The 15,067-nt window shown below is 44.8% G+C and overlaps 7 protein-coding genes across 7 annotated transcripts; 3 read left to right on the top strand and 4 right to left on the bottom strand.

The window, feature by feature from the left end:
- Positions 1–308: 308 nt before the first annotated feature.
- Positions 309–1,582, bottom strand: Clp (Cleavage and polyadenylation specificity factor subunit 4). The gene has a single exon (XM_017155949.3). The coding sequence runs from the start codon at positions 1,466–1,468 to the stop codon at positions 557–559; it is 912 nt and encodes a 303-aa protein (XP_017011438.2). The 5' UTR covers positions 1,469–1,582; the 3' UTR covers positions 309–556.
- Positions 1,583–2,124: 542 nt separating this feature from the next.
- PGAP2 (Post-GPI attachment to proteins 2) lies at positions 2,125–4,209 on the top strand. The gene is made up of 2 exons (XM_070219363.1): positions 2,125–2,934; positions 3,655–4,209. The coding sequence occupies exons 1-2, from the start codon at positions 2,304–2,306 to the stop codon at positions 3,789–3,791; spliced, it is 768 nt and encodes a 255-aa protein (XP_070075464.1). The 5' UTR covers positions 2,125–2,303; the 3' UTR covers positions 3,792–4,209.
- A 429-nt stretch (positions 4,210–4,638) lies between these two features.
- On the top strand, positions 4,639–6,077 carry LOC108067162 (post-GPI attachment to proteins factor 2). Its single transcript, XM_017156062.3, has 2 exons — positions 4,639–5,370; positions 5,941–6,077. Exons 1-2 carry the CDS (start codon positions 4,716–4,718, stop codon positions 6,075–6,077), a joined length of 792 nt encoding a protein of 263 aa, XP_017011551.2. The 5' UTR covers positions 4,639–4,715.
- A 64-nt stretch (positions 6,078–6,141) lies between these two features.
- On the bottom strand, positions 6,142–7,035 carry Pex12 (peroxin 12). Its single transcript, XM_017156061.3, has one exon. It carries the CDS (start codon positions 7,033–7,035, stop codon positions 6,142–6,144), a length of 894 nt encoding a protein of 297 aa, XP_017011550.2.
- Positions 7,036–7,247: 212 nt separating this feature from the next.
- On the top strand, positions 7,248–9,635 carry Saf6 (SAGA factor-like TAF6). The gene is made up of 5 exons (XM_017156042.3): positions 7,248–7,616; positions 7,674–7,820; positions 7,880–8,834; positions 8,892–9,125; positions 9,183–9,635. Exons 1-5 carry the CDS (start codon positions 7,278–7,280, stop codon positions 9,620–9,622), a joined length of 2,115 nt encoding a protein of 704 aa, XP_017011531.2. The 5' UTR covers positions 7,248–7,277; the 3' UTR covers positions 9,623–9,635.
- On the bottom strand, positions 9,629–11,426 carry Dbp21E2 (putative ATP-dependent RNA helicase Dbp21E2). The gene is made up of 2 exons (XM_017156043.3): positions 10,557–11,426; positions 9,629–10,501 (listed from the first exon to the last, which is right to left on the bottom strand). The coding sequence occupies exons 1-2, from the start codon at positions 11,424–11,426 to the stop codon at positions 9,752–9,754; spliced, it is 1,620 nt and encodes a 539-aa protein (XP_017011532.2). The 3' UTR covers positions 9,629–9,751.
- A 201-nt stretch (positions 11,427–11,627) lies between these two features.
- Positions 11,628–12,632, bottom strand: Nnf1b. Its single transcript, XM_017156044.3, has 4 exons — positions 12,456–12,632; positions 12,190–12,402; positions 12,007–12,121; positions 11,628–11,842 (listed from the first exon to the last, which is right to left on the bottom strand). The coding sequence occupies exons 1-4, from the start codon at positions 12,572–12,574 to the stop codon at positions 11,669–11,671; spliced, it is 621 nt and encodes a 206-aa protein (XP_017011533.2). The 5' UTR covers positions 12,575–12,632; the 3' UTR covers positions 11,628–11,668.
- Between the last annotated feature and the right edge of the window lie 2,435 nt (positions 12,633–15,067).

Genomic DNA, 15,067 nt, shown 5'->3' with positions numbered 1-15,067 from the left:
TATTCATTATCATGTTTTGTATAGTTAAGATAATACATTTCGATGTAAATTTTAATATATTTTCATATTTTTAAAGCAAAAAACAACGTTTTGATATACATAAAACATTGAAAAAACATAAATGAATTTTAAGTATAAAATTAAGAATTCTAAATAATTTAAAGGTATAAGTTTTCTTTGAATATGAACACTTTGTCTCCTAAAATTAATCTAAACATATTTCTATCTTGACCCGAAAGCCTAAAAACTCGCATTTTAATATTTTCTTTGCAAGCCAATTCCATTCCAAATCTTTTCCAAAAATAGTATAATTTTTAGATACTTATAGAGAATGTTTATTTCGCTGATAACAGAATACGATCTACTGGCAGTTGATGAGACATTTATGGAAAATGCGAGCCGACTTGCTTAAACTGAAAATAATCGAAAACGTTCACCTGCGGCAGTTGGGATCTTGCGATCTTCGTGGGCCATTCAGGGGGCCATAGTAGATAGTCCCCCATTTCGACCTTTATTTCTGCACTCTTACAATCTAATCATACAGAGCAGAGCGTCCCTACTTATGACTATGCTGGTTGGACAAGAAGGCGAGGTGGCCCTTGGGACACTTGTTGGCGTAGTGTCCCTTGTGCCCGCACTTGTAGCAGGTGATCTCCTCCAGCGGCGTGGGCACCTTGACGAAGCCGGGGCCATGCGAATCCCGGTGACCATGGTGACTGGGCGGTTGGTTGTTGTCGTTGTTGTCATTATTGTTGTCCGAGTGCCCCGAGTAGCCGGAGTGTCCTCCAGAATGCCTATCCGAATGATCCATGGCGTTGATGTTGTTGCGGTGCTCCAGACTGCCCACATACTGCTTGCACGAGTTGGCCTTGTGGCCCAGTTCGCCGCAATAGTGGCACGTGGGCAGTTTCTTGTGCAGCTGATCCTTGCCCAGTTCGGCGAGGGGCGGAAGCTCGAAGTGGGGATGCATGTGCTTGCAGGAGGGACCCTCGGGACAGAAGCCCGCCAGGTAGTCCATGCAGAGGACCCGCCGGAGATGCTGATGCCGGCAGTGGGGGCCGTGGCGGCAGAAGCCCCGCTTGTACCACGGGCAGTCCTTGACCTTGCTCTGCGGATCGATGTGCAGGAAGGGGCACTCCTTGTTGTGGCAGGCGTTGAAGCGCGAGTAGAAGTAGCACTCGGGCATCTTGGTCATGTCGTACTCGTGCAGGAACTCGCACTGGTCGCCCTTCTTGCAGAGGCCGCGCAGCCAGTGCTTGCAGACGATGGTCCGGTCGCCGCGGATGTGCCGGAAGGGGCAGGCGCTGCCCTTGTCGCACTCCTGGCCGCTGCGGGTGATGAAGTTGCAGACCGCCGCAATGGACTTGTCCATGCCGTAGAAGGGCAGCGGGATGGCGCCCACCTGCTCGATCAGGTCCCGCTCCGCCTTGAACTGCAGCCCGCTCACGTTGGCCAGAAGGATGTCCATCTCGGGTTTCGGGGGTGCCTGGATTTACTCTAGAGTTCTGGTAAACAATGCAGTTTCTCTTCTTTTTTGCGCGTGCTGTTTTGTTGTGCTAGTGCGCAGCCGGCGTTATCGATATCGATAGGTTGCCGGGTGGCAGGGGTAGGGATGGCTATCTATCTGTTTTATAGCCAAATTTAGCTAGCTCTAAAAATAAAAAACTTAATTAATAATGATACAAAAATAATTTTATAGTTTATACAAATTTAATTTTTTGACAGATTTTTTCAGCCTTTATTTTATAAAATATTTATTTTAAAAATATATGAAACTTTGATATTGTAAAATATATATTACAGTAAAAGTTTTTTTGTTTTTAATATAGCAACAATAAAATGTAAGTAATAAAATATTTTTAGAAATTATAATTCACTTTAAACCCAATTTAGCTACTTTTATTAATCGATATTGGCCAGCACTGTTGGCGGTTACATTGTGGCATTGAAATTAAGTATACGCCTAGTTAGTGTTGATGATAAAACTGTTTATCTGCTTTTCGACTAGCCAATTGCCTAAGTTTTACTTATATAACAGCCATAATTTCCCCGTAATTTAATTTTAAGAAGTAATTGCACAGGCAAATTCGATAATCAACCACCCCCGCCAGCGGTCGATAGTCAGCTGGTATCGATCACTTGTTTACAACCTCTTTTCGCAATGTTTACAACGTAGGCAAGTTCGCGGTGAAAAAACTAAGATTAGTGCTACTAGGAGCGAGGAACTGGAAAATGTGGAGCGAGCTCAGCTAAGGGAAGCACCCACCTACCACCCACAATAGTCCACCCACACCGGAGCTCAAATGCTGCCCACTTACGAGCGATTCAGCGATCCCAAGAGCGTCTTTTTCCGGCTTCCCTTCGCGAGATTGGCCCTGCTGGCGCTCAGTTTGCCCCTGGGAGGCTTCTTCTTCTGCGTCATCTGGTCGCTGAGTTTTGACTTTGTGCGGAGCACCTACACCCACTGCGATGTGACCAACTACCTGCCCTCCGTCTCGGCGGCCATCGGGAACTATGAGCCGCAGAAGACCGTGTGGCGCCTGGCCATCTTCCTGCATTTGCCACTCCGCCTGGCGGTGGCCAAGATCTATCTGGAGCACTACAGGGAGCACATCCGCCGCAGCAGGAGGCTGCTGGGCATCCTGGCCTGCTTCCTGAACGTCGTCGAGGATCTGGCCCTCTTCTGCCTGTCCTTCTGGACTTCTGCGGATAATTATGAGACCCACAGGAACGCCTTTGTGGTGTTCATCGCCTGCTCCGAGTGCTATATGCTGATGTCCTACCTGCTGAACAGGAATATCCGGAAGACCGTGCTCCTGCCGCACGAGGAGAAGTCGCTGCGGTACAAGCGGAACCTCTTCCTGGTGAATGTGGTGGCCTTCGGACTGGCGGGATACTGTTTCGTGCGGCACAACTCGCACTGCGAGGCGGGAGGTGAGTGTATATGGCTTCTAGGATACGATAAGAGTGGAATACTGATGGGATTCGCCTAATGAATTAAGGATTTTATGAATATTTAATAAGTTAAGATCTTTAAAAGTTCCTTATAATATATTTTCAGAAAATATTAAGTGGTTTCTTACTTTCAATAATCCCTATTTGAACTTCAGACAATCTCATCGACCTTTATCTCGAATTTTGTATTAAGGATTGTATCAAGTTTTGCTTCTATATAGGAAAAGTTTAGATGATCCTTAAAAAATTTGTATTTGTATTGGTATTATATTAAGATAGTTATATATAGAGCTAAATTCGGATTTTTTCTTAAAATATCTGAATTTTAAGTCGCCTTTAAAAATCAGGATTTAATCAATATTCGGCTATACATAGGACAATCGTTAAAAGTTTCATAAAATATATTTTCAGAAAACTATGAAATAGTTTCTTACTTTTATTAATCTCAATTTGAACTTCAGACAATCTTATCGACCTTTATCTCGAATTTTGTACGTTATTAATTGGATTTTGTACTGAGCATAGTTATATGTTCGGTTTAATAGCTTTAGATTAGACTCTACAACTCAGATCTTTACTTTCTTCGTTTTTTATTAATACTTCTTGTTAATTGCTGGATGTTAAAAAAACCCTAACTTCGATTCCACTCGTTATTTACTCTTTATAAACCTACCTAATATTCAAATTTTATATCCCCAGTGTACACCTTCTTCGCCTTGTTCGAGTACATCGTGGTGCTGACCAACATGGGCTTCCACATGACCTCCTACTGGGACTTTTACGCCCTCAACGTGGTGTGCGATGCCAAGCACGGCCTTTACCTATCCCAAATCTAGATAAATTCAATTCCAAGGTCAATCCCAGCCAGCGCCGCCATATCAATATAATCCAGCCAGTCGCCCCCGAGTATTCTGTACATACGCGGTATTTAGCTTAAGCTCAAAGTTTACTTAATTTTATCGAGGGATTCAGACAGGAAACGATTCAGTATGACAGGATCTGATGCATACACACGCTTTTTAGTTAGGGCTTTAACACGATTTTATGTAGGATTTAAAAGTGTCTGAAGGATTTAGTTAAATTCGAACCGAGTTCCATGATTTATACACATATGCTCTTAATTAAAAACAAGTCTTTATTAAGGTTCTATTTATACACTCTAAAATTTGCAATTGTCTTTATTGTTCTGTTATTTTTAAGCAAAAAATTGTATTTATTCTGATTCCGATAAATGGCGTTTATGAAATTTTGTAATTGAAATGATTTCTTTATTATGCTGATAATTACCAGCAGTATCTGGTCAATGCGGCAGTGTTGTTGCGACCAACAGCTCAATCATCCATGTGATGATTACAAAAAAAAAACAATTATGCTGATAATATGCATAACTCTGCGAATTTTGTAATTTATTAAAATATTTTGTCGCTTCAATTTCGTTTGTGTGCAGTCTAACTTTCATAGCTTTTGTAGCGAAACGTGATTTGTGAGGGAAATAAATGTTTTTTGTTATCACATAAAATAAGTATCATGTTTTGCATTTGTTTTTGACGAGCAATTAAATTTTTTCCTCGAAAAATCTTATAATTTAGTTAGTGTTTTCATATCATTTATCATAAAAGCTTGACTTTTGAATATAAAGTATCCTAAAATGTAGAAGCTAAAAGCTATTATTACCGAATTTTTTGGAGTTATGAAAGTTTGACTGTCGAGTGTTAGTTTTATGTGTCATTTTGTTGTGTGAAAAGAAGGAGAAAATCCAAATGAAGCAGTTTGTGGAGGATAAAACCAAGCTGTTGCCCAGCTCCTTGAAGGATTTGCAGACGCGGCGGCAATTTCGCATCGCAGTGGGACCCTTTTTGGCCCTGGGACTTTTGCAGGTGCCCGTTTGCATGGCCTACAACCTGGTGATGGCCATCGTCACGGACTTTCAGTCCACCACGTACACCTCCTGTCATGCCTTCAACTTTTTCCCCACCACCTCGGCGGCTGCCAAGTCGCAGCACACGATTTGGGCCTTGGCCTGCTGGCTGGAGTTTCCCTTTCTCATCGCGAGCGCTTGGCTGCAGTTCCGCTTCAACCGGAGGACTCTGCCCAAGAAGGTCCGGAGTTTCGGCTGCCTGATGGCCATCTTCTTAGCTGTAAATAGCACCAGCATGCTGCTGTGGGGCACCTTTGCCCAGGCGAACGGCGACTCCTGGCTGCACATAACGATCGCTTTGTCGCTGTTCGTATCCTGTGCCGTCTACATGGCGGGCTCCTTTGTGTGCGCCAGGTATTATATGAGGGATAGAAGCAGGCAGCTGCGGGAGGAGCTCTCCTTCCGGCTGAAAAGCCGATTGGTGGTCACCTACTACGCATCAGTGGTGATTATGTGGTTCTTTTACTACCTCCATCAGACATTTTGCCTTCCCTTGGGTGAGTGGATCATGTAGTTTAGTCAGGGTTCGGAAATTGTCTAACATGTTAAAAACATGAAAAATTGTATTTTACAGTGTGAAAAGATTATTGACATGTGTGTCACAATGTGTTTTTAACACGACGTGTTTTTTACACACTGTGCTTTTAAGACAAATGAAAATTACATTTCACTGACATTACGAGTCGAAGGGAAAATGAAAAACCAATAAGGGCCATGATCTCTTTTATGTTAGTTATAACCATTTCAAAGCATTTATGAATTCTTATACTCTAGAAAACCGTGCATTTTTCAGTTCAATTCTGACACTTTAATGTCAAAAACTCATTGTGTTAAAAACACGCTCCGTAAAAAACACATCGTGTAAATAACACCAATGACATGTGTGTGTTTTTTATGCTTTTAACATATGTAGGATACAATTTTTTACCCACAAGTCAATAATCTTTTTTGACCTTAGCACTTTGACATTTAACATGTTAAATACAAAGAATTTTTTAAAGTGTGTGCTATTTTCCGAACCCTTTTAGTAGATTTTATAGATTTTAATCCCGGAATCTCCCCTACAGCCTACTCCATTTTTGGCCTGGGTGAGTTCATCTCCTGCGAGAGCTTCTGCATTTATCTGTGCCTGGCCTACTTTGACTTCTACCACGTTTACCTATGCTACGATCAGCGATTGGGCTTCTTTCTCAGCGAAATGTAAACTTCTAGGCTCTTTAATCCTTACATAATGTATTAAACAAAATAAAAAACAACAAAGGTAATGGCTACGTTTCGTAGATGCGCACCAGGTCGTCCAGACTGATGGGATAGTGGGTGACTGGGCAGCTGCCGTGCTCCTTCATGTGGGTAACGATGCACTTCCAGCAGAAGACGTAGCCGGAAACGGAGCAGGCGGTGGGCGTCTGGATGGGCAGCAGGCAGACGGGGCATTCTCCCCGCTTGGGCAGCGTCTTCTGGACTTCCTGGGGCAGCTCCTTGGGTAACATCGCCTCCGGATTGATCAGGGTGCCGCCCACTTTGCGTCGCTGGTCGTTGGAGTACCACCACTGGACGAACTGCAGGAAGAAGGCCAGCACCTCGAGCATTTTGAGCACCAGGTAGGTCCACTGGTCCTCCTGCGGAGGCTCGCTGGGGTAGCGAAGGGTCAGGCCCAAAGCCCGGAAGATGGGCGAGTGATTGGAGGCGTACTTGACCAGGTAGAGGAATGTGTGCACCGCCTTGGCGGCATGAAAAGCATGAAAGGCGCTGAGGAGACGCTGCTCCCAGGGATTGGTGTCCTCGTGCCGGGTGATCCTGCTCCGCAGCTTCCTTTCCACGTAGGGAACGAAGGTCAGCAGAGTGGCCGAGGCGAATTGCTGTCTCCTATTTAGCAGATCCCCCGTTTCGGTGACCGTCCTCTGCAGTCCGTAGAAGCTCTCGCCGAAGGAGGAGGCCCTCTTCCGCAGGTACAGGTACTGCAGCAGCCAGGTGAGCAGCGGCGACAGCTCCTCCCGGATCCTCAGACTGCCCCACAGTTTAAAGTCCAGTCGCAGACCGAAGTAGTCGAAGATCTTGCTCAGCGCCGGGTAGATCAGGTTGTCCAGCGTCTCCGCCGCCGAGATCTCGAAGATCGAGGGCACATTCTGCAGGTTCTGGCGCACATTGGCGGCTTCAGCCATCTTTAATTAGTTAATAACATTAAATAAAGTCGGGATAAATAAATAGTTTGAACTGTGTTGTTGTTCTTATCAGTAGTGCTGGTTATCGGTTTTTGGCTAGAAAGTAGCTAGAGCTAAACAGGTCTAGCCGATAATCGGTGTTATCGATAGCTCTATTGCCAAACTTGTTGTTTTTTTCCTGCCTCTCCATTGTTTATTTACATTTTCATTTACATATTTATGAATAATATCCCAGCAAAACGATGAAAACCTCTGGCGCCGGCAATCCCGACGAGCTGAACAAGTCAACGCACAGCAAGGTCAGCAAGAAGTCCACCAAGTCGCGTTCCAAGACGGCTAAATTGGAGTTGACGGGCAAGAATTCCGCATCAACCGCCTCCTCCTTAAGCGGGGGCGTGGCACTGGGCAGTCTGCCGGCCACGCCCACCCACCTGAACATGGTGACCACGCCCACGACGCCGACTTCTAGTTTGGGCAACTACAATCTCTTCGATGCCTCATTTGCGGTGGCAGGAGGCGGAGGTCATGGGTTAGCAGGTGGAATAGCGGGAGCAGAAGCCTCCGGGAACTCCAGTCGAATGGTAAGGGGATAGCTTAAAGTCGATTCTCCATATATCTCATAAATCCTTTATCCATAGGGCCACCAGAAAAGCTATGCCGGCTTCGATCCGCGCAGCATCAAGATCTTCTGGGAGCAGCACGACCAGACGGACGTGGAACTCTCGCAGGATGTGTGCGCCCAGCTGGCGGAAGATGCCTCCTACAAAGTGTGGGAGTTGATTAATGTATAGTAGTCATAATTAACCCACTTTTACCCCTCTAAACCCTGTACTTTCCCTTCCAGAACGTCAAGATCTACTCCCGCCACTCGGGCGGCGTGGTCACCTACGATCTGGTCAACGAGGTGCTCAAGGACGCCGATGTGCCGCCCATGCTGGGCGCCATGGACAGCGACTGGGATCGCATCGACTACGATGGCAGCTTCTACTTTCACTCGGACAAGATCTTCGAACTGAGCGCCGAGTTTCAGAAGGAAATAAATCTCAGCTCGCCCGATGATGCGGACTTTCAAAGCTTCTGTCCCGTGGAGGATAGGCACACGGAGCAGCTGAGGCAGTGCGTCCAGAGCCTGGTCACCGCCGCCCTCTTTGCGGACAGCAAATCCCAGACGGCCGCCATTTGCCACGCCTTTCAGACGCCTTTGATGGGCTCTATCTATAGGGTGATTGTGAGCAAAATGGTGCAGCTGCTGGCCTTCAAGCAGCAGGATCAGTTGAGCCAGCGCTGCTGGCGGCTGCTACGCGCCTGCAACTTCAACGCCACTGCCAATCACAACGCCTGCCGACCGGAGTACTTCAACCTGGCCGAGGTGCTCGTCAGCCAGCTGATGGCGCCCTACGAGACCATCAAGGCGCCGCCAGAGCAGCAAGATCCGGGACAAACTGCCAGCATTAAAATGGAGTTCGAGGAGCAACTCAAGATGGAGCCAGATAACCCGGAGGTCATGGAGGTGGAGAAGCAGGAGCAGGATGCGCAGATGTTTGCGAGTGAGAACACCGTGGAGCACACCATCTACAAGCTGCAAACGGAGGAGGAGGAGGAGCGGAATCCGCAGCCAGAGACCGAGCATCTGTCCAACTACTTTGCCACTCCAGTGGGAAATGCCCTCGTGGACGAGCTGTGCGAAACTATTGGTCAGCTGGCTTCCCAGAGTGGCTATCTGCAGGCAGAGTGCCTTTTCCTGATCAAAAGACGCCTGGCGAGATTCTTCGAGGGTCGCGACGTTTGCAGTGAGAGGGGTAAATGCTTCTTAATAGATTTTGGATAGATTTTAATATTTACATTCCTTTCTCTAGACTTTAAATACATCAGCAGAGCAGTGCGTGGATTAATCTCATTGGGGGAGTATGCCTTTCGGGAGTTTATTCCGTATATCTACAAACTACGCGTCGAGGAAATCCCGGACAGCCTTTGGCAGGATCTGGCGCCGGCTGCCATCTTCCTGGGCGGCCGCGATGACTTGTATCTGTACGAATGGTTGGAGCATGGATGCGGTGGCGCTCTGCAGCCCTTCCTGGTTCACTATGCCAGTAAGAAACTCCCATTTAATCTAGAAAAATCTGTTTAGTAACTTGAAATACTTACAGGAGCGTTAGAAAAAATGGTAACCCGACGGTATGTGCGTGCCAAACCTCCTGCATATAGGATAGAATCCGTGCCAGGAGTGAGACGTCTAGAATGGAGCACCCTCGCGGCAGCCATGTGTCACGGCGATGATCCCAGCAAGGCACTCAAACCGAAGCCAACTCTTCGCGAGGCTTTCCCCGAACTCCAGTCGCCGAATCTGCAGCTCAACTGCGCAGGCAACATTCGCTTCAAGTTCGCCGGCTGCCGGCCAATGCTGCTCAAACCGAAGGTTTCGAGTGTTCCCCACTCCGTGGACTCGCCCTCCTCCACGGCGAATGGAGCTGCGGGAGCTGGTGGCGCCAGCACCGACATCCTCATCGCCCGGCGAAAGCTCTTCAAGCCGCTGACCAATGTGAAAAGGTTTCCGCCCATCAGTGGCTATCACTACCTGAGAATCTGAATGGGCGCTTGGAGAAGTATTATTTTTACTGGGGATCTCAATAAAACTACTCTTTTACTTTAGACTTCCATCTGCTATCCACTTATCAAGAAAAGAATATTAAGATCATTTACAAGAATCATTTAAAGACTAGAAGGCCTCCTCCTGATTTGGATATCCATTCCCTGATCCCAAAACCGGAACCGGCACTCCCGCCGCCTTCATCTCGGCCACAATTCGCTTGTTGATGATGTTCCGTATGTTGGCATTCACATCCGGCAGCAGTCCGCCCGTTCGAGCGGCATGCTCAATCCGCTGGACAACGTCGATTTCCCGGCGAGAGGATATAAAGTTCGTGACCAGCGCCTTTTCCAAGTTGCCCACCCGTCCGATCCTCCCACACCGATGGATGTAGTCCGAAACATGCAGGGGAAAGTCAAAGTTGACCACGTGACGGGCTCGCGTGGTGTCCAGTCCACGACTTCCCACGTCGGTGGTGGAGAGAACGTCGCAGTTGCCGTTCTGGAACTGCTCAAAGCGACCCAAGCGGATCTTCATCAGCATATCGCCGTTCAGATTCAGGCAGTTCACTCCGCTGTTGTTCAGGAAAATGGAGACATAGTCGCTGGTGGTGGACTTGTTGCTAAACACAATCAGGGGGCGACGCTTGACGAGATCCTGCTTGACAAGCGAGAGGATTGTGGCGGGACGATCGGCCTTTGACATCCTTAGGAACTTTTGCGTCACATGGGGCATTAAACGATGCAGATGGGGACTGACCACCTCGCGGATGGTGTCTACATCGATGACTTTGTGCAGGATCTCCCTGGTGTTCGTGGGCATGGTGGCCGAGGCCAGGATCAGCTGGGTGCCAGCATCCTCCTTCTGCAGCAAGTGGAACTGTAAGAGAAGAATACTAAGTAATTTTCTAAGGAAAACCTAAGTGTAAACCCACGGGAAATCTCCTCAAGAAGTACGTCAGTTTATCCGTGAATGTGTCGTCCAGCAAAGTGTCCGCTTCGTCGAGAACCAGGTGACGAACCTGCTCCATGCGGTAGATTCCAGTGGTCACCAGTTTGCTGAGAGCCCCCAGGGTGGCCACCAGTACGTCCACCTCCTCGAATTCCGGATTCATCATCAGCTGCTTCGTGTTGCCGCCGAGTAGAGATTGCACCTTGAGATTAGAGCCCTGGAGGAGCTTCTCCGCCACCCCAGCTATCTGGGTGGCCAATTCCCGGCCAGGCGTGAGGATCAGGACCCGGGGAGTGTTGAGTTTTCGATCCGGAGCAGCTTCCCTTTGGAGCAGCTTGTCCAGAATGGGCAGTAGATAAGTGAGGGTCTTCCCGCACCCCGTTTCAGCGGCAATCAGGCAGTGCTCCTTGCCATGGACAATGGGCATTCCCTGCTTTTGTATTCCAGTCACCAGCTTGATGCCCAGTTCACCCCGCAGGTTCTCCAGGAGGAGCGGATGAAGTTTCAGCTGTGAGCCCTCGAGAAACTCATCGATGGCCTGCATTTCCTGCTGCACTTCCTCTGCTCCCACGCTGGCATTGAGGATGAAGTAGTCCCCCTTGGACTTGTTGTGCAGCCAGCCCTTGGAGGCCAGCGAAAGGCTCCCGAACTTGGCATCCTCCCGCTCGTAGTGGGTCAAATCGAACTGGCTTCTCCTGCAGGAGATTAGGGCCTGATCCCTCTGGTTCCTTGGCTTGTTCTTGGCTGGCTTCGCCTTTGGGGGTTTTATTTGCGTCTTCACCGCTGCCGCTGTGGCAAAGGAAGCCGTCTGCCGGGAGGATTGCACCCGCAGCACCACGGATAAGTTCAGCATGCTTTGGGATTATTCAATGTTTTCATTTGCCGGCGAGTCAGCTGTTCGAAAAAACAACGCGTGTTGGAAAACACCTTTCAAGAAGTGATGCGCATGTGGCGGTAGATTTCAAATATATTTTTAGGTACTAATAGATCTTAGGAATTACAATATATTATTTTTATATTTACCGAACAAACCACTCATATCATATCATATATATTTAGTAATCAAACATAATCTTCTTTATTTCTTAATATAAATTACATTTTCGGTTGCAAATGCAAATCATTTAATGACTGCTCCATTTCGGTTAATTTTGGCTTAATTTCATGATACTGTTCCATCCGCTCATTTATTAAACGTTCAACTTTCTTTCGCTCAGCTAGCACATCATGTATACGCTGTCGATTTTTAATGCTTTTGGCCATTGCAATCTGGAATAGAAAATTTAAATTATACAGATAACTTTTCCAGTAAACATATATCATAGAATTTTTGTTCATCAAAAAAGCTGATCTTAAAATTATATGGTATTAAATATATGTTATCCACATATGATCATAAGTATTTAAATGTTTTATCAACTATATTATACTACCTCAAGTTCCTTTTCCTGGGTCTTAAGCTGCCGCTCCATGAAACGAATACTCAAATCCAAACTGTTTATCCGCAGCGGTCGAGTGAGTTCTTCGGGGGACAAACTATGAAAGTTCCTGGGGGTTTAAAATAAAAAACCTTTAAAAGGGGTTCCTAATTACCAGGCAGTACACTATCTACCAACCATTCCTTTCCCTCGTGCGAAGCATAGTGCTCCTTGAGCATCTCCAGGGTGGTCAGCTTGGTGTCCACATCGTTGCCGGCGAAGAAGCACTGGTTGACATCGAGGACGACCTTCGTCATGATCTTTCGAGCGCCATTTACCAACTTCTCGGTGTCCACGCTCGAGGATTCCTGCTCCTCGATGATGGCGGCAAAAGAGTCAAGATCAGAGGGACTGGAACAACAGTTAGGGTTTAGGTATTCTTCCGAGTTAAATTCTTTACCAACCTCAAATTCGCAAAGAGCTGCTCAATCACTTCCTGGTATTCCTGCTTCACCTGGGGCACGATTGCCTGGTGACGTCTGAAGGCAGCTTCTGTGTCCTGCTCCGCATTATTATTATCCATGATTTACCAAGTTGTTTAAAAAATTAGTGCAATAAACATATGTGACCATTTGCAGCTATCTTGAGAATACCTATACATATGGTTATGGATATGGAGTTTTCGCTTTAAAATAGCTAGTCTAGCGGGAATAGGGCTAGAAATCGTTATTTATTATCAAATTTAATATCAAAAAATTAAACTGTTATTTAACGGATAATTTATATATACTTTAAAAGCAATTTTAACATTTTTCTTTTTTTTAAACAACCAAATAACCAACTGGAACTCAGTCAAAAAATGAAAAAATAATTTAATTAAAAACGTAGATGTCGGATATTTAAAATTTATTTAAAAACTTAACAACTAGGATTCTTTCCACAATTTTTCCTCATTTCTAATGCCAAAATTCAAAGATTACAACTAAATTACCAAACTTTTCACATGTCGTATCGGCAAAAGAAACTTGTTGCCTTCATTTTGTAACGGAACACTCAATGAAACTCCACTTTTCCGTTTTGAGGAAAAGTTGTAGTGCACTTTTGCCACACCGAGAAAACTTGCCACAATGGAATTTCCTTTTATCTCCGCTCTTTCGAAGGGTTTTTAATTTGTGCAACGTTTTGGCCAAATTGTTGAGGCGGGGACGCAGTTTTTAATATGTTTTGAGTAATTTGTGCACATTGGCGAATTTTTATCGCAGCCACAAAAGTTTGTCCTTTGTGCTCCTTTATCGCGCTGCTCCTTGTTGGCGCGGTTGTAATGATGACTTTATGACTTTATTTACGTGCAATAAAGGAAGCATTCCGCGAGAAATTCAGGTTTAAGCATCATCGTGCCACTACTTCCGAATATAAATGCGATCCAGGTTAATTTATTCGCTCCTGCCGGCCGGGTCCTGCATTTCCATTATTTTCGGAGCCGAAAAGGAACTCAGCTGTGGAGTAGGCTGAATTCGAAATGTGATTCCCTTCCGTGCAGAGAAAAAAAAATCTGGATATTATATTTCCTACAAAAATTACTATCCTTTTTAAAGGTGCACAAAAGTATGCAGTAAAAAGACCCCGTCCTTCTTTCGAATAAAACATGTATCGTTGCATACTTTTAGACCCATATTTCGTGATTTCTAAGCGAATTGTTAATTCAAAAATATTCATAAATATTAAATATCGATAAAAATTGAATATTAAATATCTTTTCCTGCTAAAAAAAAATCTAGACACTAAATTTTCTACAAAAATAACTATCACTTTTAAAGGTGTATAAAAGTACGCAGTATTTTTACTTTAATTTAGATTCAAAACATATTGTTGCATGCTTTCAGGTACCTTTTCAAGTGGTTTCAAATATTTAATATTTTTGCCGTGTAGCTTGGCCCTCAAATATGCTAAATCCCGGCCAGAATCCTGAGCTGTCCTCTCCAGAACTCGGAGGCGTGCTAGTCGGTGGCCGTGTTAACATACATGTGCTACTCTGCCTGACGCATGTCTTGCTAAAACTCGGCTCTGAATTTGCATTTCAATGATTAAAGTGTTAAAACGCCGGCCGACACATGCGGACTTTTCAGAAAACCCAACCCAAACACCCGCCCCCTGCCGCCTTCATTCCCCGGATAGTTCCTAATGGCTTTATAAAGCGAACACCTCAAGCAAAATGCGATTTTAATATTCTTATACTCTCGTGCACATGGTGTGAAGAACTTGAAAATGTTGACTTTTTGTGGTGTGCTGGTGGACTGGTATGCAAATAAGTCTTAAATTCTGAGATAAAGTTTTGCATACTTTTCTGAATTCTGAATTATTCTAATTTAAATAACTATATATTTGGCACAGAGTTTGTCGTTTATCTTGCTCGTCGACTTTTGAGATTCCGAAATATAAGTTTTCTTTGCACTAAAAAGTTAAATAAATAACTTAAATTATTTCAAGTGAAACTAATGAGAAATTTATACCAATGTAAGAAAAGTTATATTATTATTTATTTATTTAAAAGTTTTAGATATCCAATACCAAATGTGCGTGTCTTTGTCATTTGACATGAATCTGGTGAAAAGTTATCCGACTTTCATTTTACTAATCAAAAAGTGGCGTGTCGTTCTTCTCCGGGTTTCCCCTGTTTCAAATCAGATAAATCACTCGGCTCTAATTGCCGCTCCATTTTGCCGATAAGCGAGGCCATAAAAAGGTGAAACAAAGGACACTCCGGCCTAACTCCAATCAGGCCAACGCCATCTACACTGAGAAAAAAAATGAAGTGAAATATGAATAAATTTAATGACTTAATGATTTTGTGTTTCAATTTTCTGTTATTTCTCAAAGTTTTATATTAAATAAAAATATATTTTTTATATTTATGGAAAAAAATTCCATTACTCCATTTATTTTTTTAACTAACCCATATTTCATGGTCTATCTTGATTAAACCTTAATTTACATAACAAAATGATACGTAAAATGAAAATATCTATTGCATCTGCTTTCCATTTCGAGTCGGTATTGATCTACATTTCGTTTTGTG

The sequence above is a fragment of the Drosophila takahashii genome, chromosome 2L (genome assembly GCF_030179915.1).
Source record: "Drosophila takahashii strain IR98-3 E-12201 chromosome 2L, DtakHiC1v2, whole genome shotgun sequence".
In the NCBI taxonomy this organism is placed as follows: domain Eukaryota; kingdom Metazoa; phylum Arthropoda; class Insecta; order Diptera; family Drosophilidae; genus Drosophila; species Drosophila takahashii.
This window is presented reverse-complemented; position numbering and strand designations above follow the sequence as displayed.

What these genes read in the sequence shown, in the direction of transcription:
- LOC108067162 (XM_017156062.3), top strand. Translation starts at nt 4,716, where the DNA reads ATGAAGCAGTTTGTGGAGGATAAAACCAAGCTGTTGCCCAGCTCCTTG. An exon ending in GACATTTTGCCTTCCCTTGG is followed by an intron (nt 5,371 to 5,940) that starts GTGAGTGGATCA and finishes TCTCCCCTACAG; the next exon opens with CCTACTCCATTTTTGGCCTG.
- PGAP2 (XM_070219363.1), top strand. Translation starts at nt 2,304, where the DNA reads ATGCTGCCCACTTACGAGCGATTCAGCGATCCCAAGAGCGTCTTTTTC. An exon ending in CTCGCACTGCGAGGCGGGAG is followed by an intron (nt 2,935 to 3,654) that starts GTGAGTGTATAT and finishes TTATATCCCCAG; the next exon opens with TGTACACCTTCTTCGCCTTG.
- Saf6 (XM_017156042.3), top strand. Translation starts at nt 7,278, where the DNA reads ATGAAAACCTCTGGCGCCGGCAATCCCGACGAGCTGAACAAGTCAACG. An exon ending in AAGTGTGGGAGTTGATTAAT is followed by an intron (nt 7,821 to 7,879) that starts GTATAGTAGTCA and finishes TTTCCCTTCCAG; the next exon opens with AACGTCAAGATCTACTCCCG. An exon ending in CTTCCTGGTTCACTATGCCA is followed by an intron (nt 9,126 to 9,182) that starts GTAAGAAACTCC and finishes AAATACTTACAG; the next exon opens with GAGCGTTAGAAAAAATGGTA.
- Clp (XM_017155949.3), bottom strand. Translation starts at nt 1,468, where the DNA reads ATGGACATCCTTCTGGCCAACGTGAGCGGGCTGCAGTTCAAGGCGGAG.
- Pex12 (XM_017156061.3), bottom strand. Translation starts at nt 7,035, where the DNA reads ATGGCTGAAGCCGCCAATGTGCGCCAGAACCTGCAGAATGTGCCCTCG.
- Dbp21E2 (XM_017156043.3), bottom strand. Translation starts at nt 11,426, where the DNA reads ATGCTGAACTTATCCGTGGTGCTGCGGGTGCAATCCTCCCGGCAGACG. An exon ending in ACTTCTTGAGGAGATTTCCC is followed by an intron (nt 10,502 to 10,556) that starts GTGGGTTTACAC and finishes CTTCTCTTACAG; the next exon opens with TTCCACTTGCTGCAGAAGGA.
- Nnf1b (XM_017156044.3), bottom strand. Translation starts at nt 12,574, where the DNA reads ATGGATAATAATAATGCGGAGCAGGACACAGAAGCTGCCTTCAGACGT. An exon ending in TCGCACGAGGGAAAGGAATG is followed by an intron (nt 12,122 to 12,189) that starts GTTGGTAGATAG and finishes TTAAACCCCCAG; the next exon opens with GAACTTTCATAGTTTGTCCC. An exon ending in CCCAGGAAAAGGAACTTGAG is followed by an intron (nt 11,843 to 12,006) that starts GTAGTATAATAT and finishes TTTCTATTCCAG; the next exon opens with ATTGCAATGGCCAAAAGCAT.